This window comes from Bolinopsis microptera, chromosome 8 (assembly GCF_026151205.1).
Source record: "Bolinopsis microptera isolate Bmic1 chromosome 8, MBARI_Bmic_1.0, whole genome shotgun sequence".
Classification (NCBI taxonomy): Eukaryota; Metazoa; Ctenophora; class Tentaculata; order Lobata; family Bolinopsidae; genus Bolinopsis; species Bolinopsis microptera.
This window is the reverse complement of record NC_087079.1, coordinates 17,709,039-17,722,930: the sequence shown is the minus strand read 5'-3', so window position 1 is coordinate 17,722,930 and position 13,892 is coordinate 17,709,039. Positions and strand designations below refer to the sequence as shown.

Genomic DNA, 13,892 nt, shown 5'->3' with positions numbered 1-13,892 from the left:
GAACAGGGGTAAAATTGTGGACTAAATCCGACTAAAGGATTGTTGCTCGGTTCATTCGCAGCTAGAGATATAGAAAATCAGCTACAGGAGCTTGGTTTAACTATTTGAGAAGTCTATGTTGGTTTAGAGATTGGAGAGGCATCTTGATACAATTAATACTTTAATAGATGACTCGATCCCATTTTGTTCACAGCATCATGAAATCAATAACTAGAATACGTCTTCAAACTTGGATGTGTTAGGAAGGTGCACGATATTGTAACGTTATATTGTAACGTTATGGTGCACGATATTGTAACGCTATATTGTAACGTTATGGTGCACGATATTGTAACGTTATATTGTAACGTTATGGTGCACGATATTGTAACGCTAGGTATATTGTAACGTTATGGTGCACGATATTGTAACGTTATATTGTAACGTTATGGTGCACGATATTGTAACGCTATATTGTAACGTTATGGTGCACGATATTGTAACGTTATGGTGCACGATATTGTAACGTTATGGTGTAACGCCGTCTACAAGTTACTGGGGAAGTGACCACAATATACATCTTAATTTTGCCGACTGCTTCGGAACGATACAATTTTCCGACGGTGGAGGAGGATAGACAGTGTTTCATCAGAGAAATGCTCAAACAGTGTAAAACAGTATCAGTTGAAGACGTCAAACTGGAGGACATGATGAAGATTGGCAATAAGGATGTGCTTTCTAAACAACTAGTGCGTTCCTTACAATTGATTGAGAGACAAGAAATGTTTATCAGCTAAATATGCGAGCACATGTTAGTGCATAGCTAAAATAGTAGAGGAGGAGGCATGAGCTAAGCAAAAACATTATGGTCTTTAGTTTGACGGAGGAAGGTAGCGAGGCTCTCAGTAAAAGAATACCTGAGGTGTTTTAAATCTTGACGAAAAACCCAGAATCGAAGCTAGGCGATTTGGGAAGAAGACTAAAACATCGTCCTGTTAAGGTAACTTTATCCAGCTCGTCCATTGTACAGCAGATATTAGTTAAGTAGTTAAGTTAAGGGAACTTCGCAATTCTGAAAAGCACAAGACAGTGTTCCTGTCACCCGATCGCACAGCAGAACAGAGAGCCGAACATCGCAAACTTGTGTTGGAGCTCAAGAAGAAAGCATCTGCAGAGCCCAACCGGCGACATTATATAAAGGGAGAACAGATATATAGTGTGGACATCGATGAAAAGAAATAGTACATAATATATATAATATATATTATATACCTATATATTATATCGTCTCGCTTTATATAAAACGCACTTTACACACGAAAAATAAATAAAACGCACTTTTAAATCTGTTTCAAACAAATCAGTGCGTGGGCTTGCTTTCCATGGAAAAAGTGGAGAAACTTGTATATATCCACGGTAATCTGCGCAATATCAGTGCATCCGAAAAGACCGGTGCAGCTGCACGTGGTAGTTCTCTTTTACACTACCTCTTAGTAAGATGTAGGAATGAAGAATTTTTTATTTGATTTATTTATTTCAAATCATGCGATAACTGATATTTAACAGTCATAAAACATTTTTAATTGTTTCCACACAAAAAACCTCGTAATGTTAAGGCAGACGCACTTAAACGTACTTAAACGCACGAAAAAATCTTTACGAACTATAAACGCACTTTTCCTGGAAAAGTAACGCATGAATCAACTATGTATATAAGTATACAGTAAGATATTTAAGGATGCAGTGAAACTATCGGGATACGATAAATGTGGACTTGCCAGCCCTGACCAACATTAAAAATTAAAATATTATATCGACTCCGTTACATCGTTTCTCGTTAATATAAAAATATGTGTGAATATCTGTAAATGTATTGTATAATACAATTAAAGCGTTAGTGCCGAGATTCTCGGCCCAAGAACTGCGTCCGGGTAATATTTGCAGTGATATCTGAGTTAAGTATAAATTCCTTTCTCTCGCCCAGTTTCCCAACTGCTTTGTGGGTACTTTTGACAGTGCGAACGAGCCGGGCCATGGTATATTGCGCGGGGGACTAAGTCTCTAGTAAAATTAATTTTAAACTGAGCCACTACTAACAGATTATATTTTAGATTAGTTACAAACCTGGATTAATAAGCTCCGCCTCCTTTTCCTTAGGGTGTCTTATTTTCTTGCTTGCATCAAAAGTAGATTCTCTGAATTTGACCTTGGTCACATCAGAGGCCATCTTCGCAATGCAGCTATCAGGATCTTCTGCGTCAGCAAACTTTTGGCTGTGGTACTGGCGAAAAAGAGAGTTAGGAAAATGATTTTTAAAATAATTATGATTAATAGTAAAAATAACGATAGAATTTTTATTGAGTTATAAAAAGTGTATAAACTCTGCTACTAGAGTAATTGGATGAAATTTCTATATTTTAACACTTACCATTTTCCCTTGACACCACACTTGAAACTCTTCGGCTGTTTTGTAAAAGTACCAGTCCATAGTACTAGATCCAAATATTAAGTTACTGAAGGGGATGTTGGTTTCCACGGTGCAGCCTTGTACCATCACCAACAGCATGCCATCTGAAGAGAAAATGAAATAACTTTCGTACACAGCAATCTGAGCGTTAATTTCTGAACCACAATTGGAAGGAGCTATAGTTTATAGTCTTACTTGAATTGGCTGGTTTACTTTCCTTTACTTGAGAGTCTTACCTGATTTGGCAGGGATGTTGACGTTGATGATAGTTTCATCATCTATATTGACATAGAAACGTATACCAGTTGTGTAACCCACGATATCAGTCTGTACTGAGAAGAGATATCCATCTAAAGGTTTTATCTTCATCCAGTCGTCCCTGATTGTTATCTCCTGCCACTCTGTCCACCCTGATAAAGGTGGTTACGTTATGAGCTGAGTGCGCGCCTTGTGTCACTTATTCATGCACGTGCAAATTAAGTGGATTCTTGAGTAAGTTAATAGGTCACCACAACATAGGTTCAACATTTCTGACGCATTTTAAGCCGTACAGTAAAAAGTTTGGTGTGGGTTTGATTAGAGGATTTAATGTTGACTTACCTACACCAATAGACTGGACTAGAGGAACACTTGTCAGGAACACCAACAGAAACATACTGCTAATAGAACTGAGGGTTTCTGGTTAAATCTCAGTTAAGAACCTGATAATTTTGAGATAGTGTAATGTTTTCTTTTAGAAATTTGTGAAACAAGATGGGTCTAAGTACGGTGCACGATATACTAAATATGAGGGCGCCCTTCTCTGTCCATGAGAAGTGAGGACTGGGGAAATGACCGAGAGAAGCTACTCAGCTAGATTATGTTCTCATCCTAGTAGTGGACCCTAAGGACTGACTAATAATTTCAGGGCTTTATAATTACATAAGGAGCAGGTTAACCATCTGATCACCATAAGTTTTGTTGCAGTGCCATTATGATCTCAGTATTCTGTACATGGACCCGTTTTCCTACCTATGTGACCTATGTTTGAGAGATGACCCCCCCCCCCCCCCCCCCCCCCCTAGTTAGGCTTGTAGGACAGTTAGGCAAATCACAATCAGTGCTACAAAGGAATCCAATCTTAAAGGGACCAGGTCTCACAGTGAATATTCACATGAATTTAGATTAAACGTAAAGCAGATGGTCAGATTACTGAAAGACTGGGCGACGCCTCCCCTCATGTCATTCTGTGGCAGTGATAGTAAAGAACATGCTTGAGGTTTTGCAAGTTTGAACAATTGAAGTGTTCTATGCTGGTCATCTCTAGACATGTCTTAGTTTACAGCCTGCTAGAACATCCTAAATCAAGTATGGGCCATGTTAAATAACCATCAAGTAGCTGGTAAGTATGGGGCATGTTAAATAACCATCAAGTAGCTGGTAAGTATGGGGCATGTGAAATAACCATCAAGTAGCTGGTAAGTATGGGGCATGTTAAATAACCATCAAGTAGCTGGTAAGTATGGGGCATGTGAAATAACCATCAAGTAGCTGGTAAGTATGGGGCATGTTAAATAACCATCAAGTAGCTGGTAAGTATGGGGCATGTGAAATAACCATCAAGTAGCTGGTAAGTATGGGGCATGTGAAATAACCATCAAGTAGCTGGTAAGTATGGGGCATGTGAAATAACCATCAAGTAGCTGGTAAGTATGGGGCATGTGAAATAACCATCAAGTAGCTGGTAAGTATGGGGCATGTTAAATAACCATCAAGTAGCTGGTAAGTATGGGGCATGTTAAATAACCATCAAGTAGCTGGTAAGTATGGGGCATGTTAAATAACCATCAAGTAGCTGGTAAGTATGGGGCATGTTAAATAACCATCAAGTAGCTGGTAAGTATGGGGCATGTTAAATAACCATCAAGCAGCTGGTAAGTATGGGGCATGTGAAATAACCATCAAGTAGCTGGTAAGTATGGGGCATGTGAAATAACCATCAAGTAGCTGGTAAGTATGGGGCATGTGAAATAACCATCAAGCAGCTGGTAAGTATGGGGCATGTTAAATAACCATCAAGCAGCTGGTAAGTATGGGGCATGTTAAATAACCATCAAGCAGCTGGTAAGTATGGGGCACATGATCTGAATCACTTACACTTCCACTTCCACAGGCACTAGGTGATGAGCTGAGGAACGGGGAGAAGGTACTTGAATCACTTACACTTCCACTTCCACAGGCACTAGGTGATGAGCTGAGGAACGGGGAGAAGGTACTTGAATCACTTACACTTCCACTTCCACAGGCACTAGGTGATGAGCTGAGGAACGGGGAGAAGGTACTTGAATCACTTACACTTCCACTTCCACAGGCGCTAGGTGATGAGCTGAGGAAGGGGGAGAAGGTGCTTGAACCACTTACACTTCCACTTCCACAGGCGCTAGGTGATGAGCTGAGGAAGGGGGAGAAGGTACTTGAATCACTTACACTTCCACTTCCACAGGCGCTAGGTGATGAGCTGAGGAAGGGGGAGAAGGTACTTGAATCACTTACACTTCCACTTCCACAGGCGCTAGGTGATGAGTTGAGGAAGGGGGAGAAGGTGCTTGAGGAGGTTAAGTTTATCGGAACAGCTCTAAAAGAAGAGGACACTAGTGTGGACTACGGTGTGGAGCTGGCGCTTCTTCTCGACACCTTTTCTATCATCGCTGACTCTGTCTCCACCAAAACGGTACTTCTATTATACTTCATCTGCTATTTAACCTCATTTTAACTTGAGAACTGAGCAACTAAACTAGGGGTTTTGAGGTTTTAACACATGATAACACAGGGGCAGTACGAAGCAGCAGTAGAGGACTGGGAGCTGTTCAGACAAGGAGCGGAGGAGAGTAAGGCGTGTGTAGCTGAACTCAAGGAGTTACTCCAACAGGACGATCCTATTGGACCTGATTTAGAGGACAACTTCGAGGAGATCTCTAAACAGCGGGTTACTACTTTATCTTACTTTTTCTTGCTGCTAGAGTTACCCTTTATTTATATCGTATAACTGTTACAGTTTAGTGTCCCATGATAGTGTAGTAAAACTAACCCCCTGCTAACTAACTATCCCCCAGAAATACCTGTACGATGCGTGTCAAGGCAGTGTATTAGCTCTAACCAACCTGTCCAAGAAGCTGGTTGATAAAGCAGGCCCTGATGCTACTGCTATCCTCCTCAGCGAACTTAACTCTGTTCAGGATGAGTGGGAGGATGCTGCCGGTAAGTTACTTGCTTTATCAAGGAGCTGATGTACTGAAGGGTACCTTTACCTGTAACGTTGCATAGATCCAATAGAATTCCTAGCTCACACCTATAAGACTAGATGACACTGGGATTTTAACCCCGTTCCCTCTGCTTACAGTAGGTTTAATGTTCGTATCTGAGTGAGATTCTAAATGACTTCCCTCTGGTACTGGCCCTGCTAACACATGTTCCCTTGCAGAAGGAGCTGCACAACAGGAGGAGAGACATAACACAGCCCTGTCTGACTGGGAGGACTTTAAGAACAAGTTAGACCAGCTGACTTTGTGGTTAGAGGACGTACAGGAGGAACTAGCCAGTGACATTCCTAAGATAACCGGGGGCAAACAACTACAGAAACTCAACAGCAAACAAGAGGTAAGCTCACGGGAATAAGATCCACCTTTCTTCTCTTGAGTATCTCGGATGTGCACTGAATTATCTCGGATGTGCACAGAATTATCTCGGATGTGCACTGAATTATCTCGGATGTGCACTGAATTATCTCGGATATGCACTGAATTATCTCGGATATGCACTGAATTATCTCGGATGTGCACAGAATTATCTCGGATATGCACTGAATTATCTCAAATATGCACAGAATTATCTCGGATGCGCACTAAATTATCTCGAATGTGCACTGAAGTATCTCAGATATGCACTGAATTATCTCGGATGCGCACTGAAGTATCTCGGATATGCACTGAATTATCTCGGATGCACACTGAATTATCTCGGATGTGCACTGAATTATCTCGGATGTGCACTGAATTATCTCGGATGTGCACTGAATTATCTCGGATGTTCACTGAATTATCTCGGATATGCACTGAATTATCTCGGATATGCACTGAATTATCTCGGATATGCACTGAATTATCTCGGATGTGCACTGAATTATCTCGGATGCGCACTGAATTATCTCGGATGTTCACTGAATTATCTCAGATGCGCACTGGATTATCTCGGATATACACTGAATTATCTCGGATGCGCACTGAATTATCTCGGATGCGCACTGAATTATCTCGGATGCGCACTGAACTATCTCGGATGCACACTGAACTATCTCGGATGTGCACTGAATTATCTCGGATGTGCACTGAATTATTTCGGATGTGCACAGAATTATCTCGGATGTGCACTGAATTATCTCGGATGTGCACTGAATTATCTCGGATGTGCACTAAATTATCTCGGATATGCACTGAATTATCTCGGATATGCACTGAATTATCTCGGATGTGCACAGAATTATCTCGGATATGCACTGAATTATCTCAGATATGCACAGAATTATCTCGGATGCGCACTAAATTATCTCGAATGTGCACTGAAGTATCTCAGATATGCACTGAATTATCTCGGATGCGCACTGAAGTATCTCGGATATGCACTGAATTATCTCGGATGCACACTGAATTATCTCGGATGTGCACTGCATTATCTCGGATGTGCACTGAATTATCTCGGATGTGCACTGAATTATCTCGGATGTTCACTGAATTATCTCGGATATGCACTGAATTATCTCGGATGTTCACTGAATTATCTCGGATGTGCACTGAATTATCTCGGATGCGCACTGAATTATCTCGGATGTTCACTGAATTATCTCAGATGCGCACTGGATTATCTCGGATATGCACTGAATTATCTCGGATGTGCACTGAATTATCTCGGATGCGCACTGAATTATCTCGGATGTTCACTGAATTATCTCAGATGCGCACTGGATTATCTCGGATGCGCACTGAATTATCTCGGATGCGCACTGAATTATCTCGGATGCGCACTGAACTATCTCGGATGCACACTGAACTATCTCAGATGTGCACTGAATTATCTCGGATGTGCACTGAATTATCTCGGATGTGCACTGAATTATCTCGAATGTGCACTGAATTATCTCGAATGTGCACTGAATTATCTCGAATGTGCACTGAATTATCTCGGATGTTCACTGAATTATCTCAGATGCGCACTGAATTATCTCGGATGCGCACTGAATTATCTCGGATGCGCACTGAATTATCTCGGATGCGCACTGAACTATCTCGGATGCACACTGAATTATCTCGGATATGCACTGAATTATCTCGGATATGCACTGAATTATCTCGGATGTGCACTGAATTATCTCGAATGTGCACTGAATTATCTCGAATGTGCACTGAATTATCTCGAATGTGCACTGAATTATCTCGGATGTGCACTGAATTATCTCGGATGTGCACTGAATTATCTCGGATGCGCACTGAATTATCTCGGATGCGCACTGAATTATCTCGGATGCGCACTGAATTATCTCGGATGCGCACTGAATTATCTCGGATATGCACTGAATTATCTCGGATATGCACTGAATTATCTCGGATATGCACTGAATTATCTCGGATGCGCACTGAATTATCTCGGATATGCACTGAATTATCTCGGATATGCACTGAATTATCTCGGATGCGCACTGGATTATCTCGGATATACACTGAATTATCTCGGATGTGCACTGAATTATCTCGGATATGCACTGAATTATCTGTCTAAAATGTGCAGGATTTAGAGAACGGTATCAGAACCAGAGATGCATTGTACGAGGAACTGTGTGAGAAGGGAACATTCTACATCAACAACTGTGACTTTGCAGAGCTGGAGGAGAGGATGGACAATCTGGACACCAGGTTAGTTGGGAATACTGTTGTTATAGTAACCACCAGTTGTTATGGTAACCACCAGTTGTTATAGTAACCACCAGTTGTTATAGTAACCACCAGTTGTTATAGTAACCACCGGTTGTTATATTAACCACCAGTTGTTATGGTAACCACCAGTTGTTATATTAACCACCAGTTGTTATGGTAACCACCAGTTGTTATAGTAACCACCAGTTGTTATGGTAACCACCAGTTGTTATAGTAACCACCAGTTGTTATAGTAACCACCAGTTGTTATAGTAACCACCAGTTGTTATAGTAACCACCAGTTGTTATAGTAACCACCAGTTGTTATAGTAACCACCAGTTGTTATAGTAACCACCAGTTGTTATAGTAACCACCAGTTGTTATAGTAACCACCAGTTGTTATAGTAACCACCAGTTGTTATAGTAACTACCAGTTGTTATAGTAACCACCAGTTGTTATAGTAACCACCAGTTGTTATAGTAACCACCAGTTGTTATGGTAACCACCAGTTGTTATAGTAACCACCAGTTGTTATGGTAACCACCAGTTGTTATAGTAACCACCAGTTGTTATGGTAACCGCGCACATGTTCAGTAACTTCTTACACACATCACACAGAGTAACAGTGAGTAGTGTAATGTGTAATGAAAGCTAACTCACTAACAGGTGGAAGATAGTAGAAGAGGAAATACCGAACAGATCTGAGAACATTAACGCTCTACTGAGTGTATGGCAGGTTAGCAGTTACTTACTAGCGTTTTTGTAATAACACATTAGCATATACATGTTACCCCCTTAATAACACATTAGCATCTACATGTAGTTAATCAATAGTTACCCACTTAATGTCTCCATAGTTACACATTAGCATCTACATGTAGTTTCTCAATAGTTACCCCCTTAATGTCTCCATAGTAACTCATTAGCATCTACATGTAGTTACTCAATAGTTACCCCCTTAATGTCTCCCTAGTAACACATGTAGTTACTCAATAGTTACCCCCTTAATGTCTCCCTAGTAACACATTAGTTTCTCAATAGTTTCTCCATAGTAACTACCTGGTAACTATGGAGTAAATAGGAGTAATATTAGAGTAGTTATAGCTAGTTATACTAGTAATATGCACCTCTCATGTTACTTATTAATTACAAATTAGTAGCATGGACTAACTATCTAATGTGTCCACATTATTAACTATAAAATAACATTCTTTTTATTTTCCTCCTTCTTTGCCGATAAGTCATGAGATAAGTTGTACCTATCTGTCAAGTGTACTGTATTGTGTACAGTACAATGTCTCTAATGTACCTATCTGTCAAGTGTACTGTATTGTGTACAGTACAATGTATTGTGTACGGTACAATGTACTGTATTGTGTACAGTACAATGTCTCTAATGTACCTATCTGTCAAGTGTACTGTATTGTGTACAGTACAATGTCTCTAATGTACCTAATAGTGAGACTATTAGTAACTTGACGTGCTGAGTCATCCCTTTATACTAGTACAGACACAGGGGTATTAACAACAAAACATGATCGCAATAAAGTCGTGCTTAAAGTTAGTTGTTGCAGTATTGTATTATGGCAGCATTGTATTATGGCAGTGTTCCATACTTTAACTCGATCGTATTTTACTCTACAGACATGTCATGAGTCGCACATAACAGAGATAATATGTAATTAAGCTGCAATACACCTGGTAGTGGTTGTCATGGTATGCCAACTAGTGGTTGTTACCATGGTGACGTGAACTCTCAATCTGGTTTTATTTAACGCTGATCTATTTCGGTTCCAGCTGTAACTTTAGTAGTTAACTAAGATTCCCCGTTTTGCTTCACAGACTCGGAACAGAGGTAATTTCTTTGTACCATTTTAATAAGTAATCAGTGGTCATTTTCCTTCCTTTTGGAACATTTCGCGGAATTTTTTAAATTTGTACATTCCTTGAAAACGGTTTTTGCTCTCCAGAAGTTTTTCGACCTCATGAAATAAACTTTTTGTGCTTTTACCTTTGAGTAAAGAACGGCTTGATAAAATTCCATTTGATCTTGTTTAGTTGAGCTACTGATCCCCTGAAATGTTACACCCTCCTTTGAGCTACTGGTCCCCTGAAATGTTACACCCTCCTTCGAGCTACTGATCCCCTGAAATGTTACACCCTCCTTTGAGCTACTGATCCTCTGAAATGTTACACCCTCCTTCGAGCTACTGATCCCCTGAAATATTACACCCTCCTTTGAGCTACTGATCCCCTGAAATGTTACACCCTCCTTTGAGCTACTGATCCCCTGAAATGTTACACCCTCCTTTGAGCTACTGATCCCCTGAAATGTTACACCCTCCTTTGAGCTACTGATCCCCTGAAATGTTACACCCTCCTTCGAGCTACTGATCCCCTGAAATGTTACACCCTCCTTTGAGCTACTGATCCCCTGAAATGTTACACCCTCCTTCGAGCTACTGATCCCCTGAAATGTTACACCCTCCTTTGAGCTACTGATCCCCTGAAATGTTACACCATCCTTTGAGCTACTGATCCCCTGAAATGTTACACACTCCTTTGAGCTACTGATCCCCTGAAATGTTACACCATCCTTTGAGCTACTGATCCCCTGAAATGTTACACCCTCCTTTGAGCTACTGATCCCCTGAAATGTCACACCCTCCTTTGAGCTACTGATCCCCTGAAATATTACACCCTCCTTTGAGCTACTGATCCCCTGAAATGTTACACCCTCCTTTGAGCTACTGATCCCCTGAAATGTTACACCCTCCTTTGAGCTACTGATCCCCTGAAATGTTCCCCCCTTTTTGAGCTACTGATCCCCTGAAATGTTACACCCTCCTTTGAGCTACTGATCCCCTGAAATGTTACACCCTCCTTTGAGCTACTGATCCCCTGAAATGTTCCCCCCTTTTTGAGCTACTGATCCCCTGAAATGTTACACCCTCCTTTGAGCTACTGATCCCCTGAAATGTTACACCCTCCTTTGAGCTACTGATCTTCTGAAATGTTACACCCTCCTTTGAGCTACTGATCCCCTGAAATGTTACACCCTCCTTTGAGCTACTGATCCCCTGAAATATTACACCCTCCTTTGAGCTACTGATCCCCTGAAATGTTTCACCCTCCTTTGAGCTACTGATCCCCTGAAATGTTACACCCTCCTTTGAGCTACTGATCCCCTGAAATGTTACACCCTCCTTTGATCTACTGATCCTCTGAAATGTTACACCCTCCTTTGAGCTACTGATCCCCTGAAATGTTACACCCTCCTTTGAGCTTCTGATCCCCTGAAATGTTACACCCTCCTTTGAGCTACTGATCCCCTGAAATGTTACACCCTCCTTTGATTTTGACCGCAACAAAGCTGATGTAAAAGATCGCTGTTGGTTAGTCTGATATATAATAACCTGATCCTCTCTCTCTCTCTCTCTCTCTCTCTCTCTCTCTCTCTCTCTCTCTCTCTCTCTCTCTCTCTCTCTCTCTCTCTCTCTCTCTCTCTCTCTCTCTCTCTCTCTCTCTCTCTCTCTCTCTCTCTCTCTCTCTCTCTCTCTCTCTCTCTCTCTCTCTCTCTCTCTCTCTCTCTCTCTCTCTCTGGCTAATCATTGTATAACAGTGTAATTATATAGGCAATGTATTAGAGTAGTTATACGAGCAGTCTTCTAATATAGTTATAGCTAGTTATACGAGCTTATCTAGTCTACTAATATAGGCATTTTAAGCGTATTGGCATAGCAGTAGTATAATATGCGGTGAATTACCTTTGTCTTATAATGATAATATAGGCACTAGATTATATTACCATCTTACAGGCGCTGTATTACATATCATTCTAAGTCCCTGCTTTACTGCTAGTAATTAGTGTATAGTACAGTCTATTATAGTATTAGGACGCTTAAACTTATGATCCCTCATCCACCGATCTTATCTCAGTTGTGTATCATTCCTTTGTAAATTGTATCGTTCCTATATCCACCAGCTGACTATATAATATATATCACATTCCATTTCCTGTATCACATTCCATTTCTTGTTGCTCTTGTGCAGACCATTGCATCTCTTTACTACATATTACTCCTGTGTATTACCAGGTTCCTCCCGTATACCTGAGAGTACGCTAGTAGCCTGCATTATTACTCCTGTGTATTACCAGGTTCCTCCCGTATACCTGAGAGTACGTTAGTAGCCTGCATTATTACTCTTGTGTATTACCAGGTTCCTCCCGTATACCTGAGAGTACGTTAGTAGCCTGCATTATTACTCCTGTGTATTACCAGGTTCCTCCCGTATACCTGAGAGTACGCTAGTAGCCTGCATTATTACTCCTGTGTATTACCAGGTTCCTCCCGTATACCTGAGAGTACGTTAGTAGCCTGCATTATTACTCTTGTGTATTACCAGGTTCCTCCCGTATACCTGAGAGTACGTTAGTAGCCTGCATTATTACTCCTGTGTATTACCAGGTTCCTCCCGTATACCTGAGAGTACGCTAGTAGCCTGCATTAGCTAGAAGTTTAGAAGTACCTGCTGTAATTACTAGCTCTGTTTCCTGCTACTACATTAACCTTCTAACCTACACTTTTACCTCTCTGCTTCTTTTACCTCTCTGCTTCTTGTAGCTACTGTTCTGTTAGCTACAACATGACCATCCCACCAGTGGCGGTACGCTTTCAGCTCTTAGCTTAGTACTATTGGCTGTGTGTCACACTGTTTCCATGACAACTTCTCCTCACTTTCCCTATTGGCTCGTATTATTTCCACGTTATTACTCCTGTGTAGTAGCCTGCATTATTAATGTATTTTTAGCAGTTACTTCCCTCTTCACATAGGCATATTTTAATGGAATTGTCAACTTCGTGTCGTTGTTTTGCTCAAAACGATTCTTAGCGGTAGTAATATGTCTTGATATTTGTTCAGTTCTTGGTTTTTAGTTCTATTAAACTCTACCCAATATCTCTTAAGAACTCGACTGTCGGCATAGTGGGGTAACACCAATAGTGGGGTTACTAATTTAATAACACTTCTCACGCCGTTAAGTTAGGTTAGAGGTTAGGTTGACAAAACAGTCTCATACTAAACCAAAACCGTAACGTTTTGCGCTGTCAAAGCCATCGTGGCAATTATTCCGATTAGTTGCTAACAGTAACTACTACTAACTACTTTTAGCCTTTAAAGGACCTTTATTAACCACCATAGTAACCAGTAGTAACCACTATAGTAACCAGTAGTAGCAACTATAGTAACCAGTAGTAACCACCATAATAACCAGTAGTAACAACTATAGTAACCAGTAGTAACCACTATAGTAACCAGTAGTAACCACTATAGTAACCAGTAGTAACCACCATAGTAACCAGTAGTAACCACTATAGTAACCAGTAGTAGCAACTATAGTAACCAGTAGTAACCACCATAGTAACCAGTAGTAACAACTATAGTAACCAGTAGTAACCTCTATAGTAACCATTACTTATTACTAACCTATTGGTCTATGTA

The 13,892-nt window shown here is 40.8% G+C and overlaps 1 protein-coding gene across 2 annotated transcripts in view; it reads left to right on the top strand.

The window, feature by feature from the left end:
* Window positions 1-13,892, top strand: part of LOC134820031 (microtubule-actin cross-linking factor 1-like) — a 160,003-nt gene that overhangs the window by 141,257 nt on the left and 4,854 nt on the right. Inside the window, exons 16-22 of one of the 2 annotated variants that reach the window (XM_063830211.1) lie at window positions 4,929-4,961; window positions 5,028-5,156; window positions 5,256-5,411; window positions 5,539-5,683; window positions 5,907-6,082; window positions 8,264-8,388; window positions 9,057-9,126. In XM_063830211.1, coding sequence (XP_063686281.1) covers window positions 4,929-4,961; window positions 5,028-5,156; window positions 5,256-5,411; window positions 5,539-5,683; window positions 5,907-6,082; window positions 8,264-8,388; window positions 9,057-9,126 — 834 coding nt within the window. Of the gene's footprint in view, window positions 1-4,928; window positions 4,962-4,994; window positions 5,157-5,255; window positions 5,412-5,538; window positions 5,684-5,906; window positions 6,083-8,263; window positions 8,389-9,056; window positions 9,127-13,892 lie in introns of both variants that reach the window. The other variant, XM_063830210.1, reaches the window with a different exon arrangement.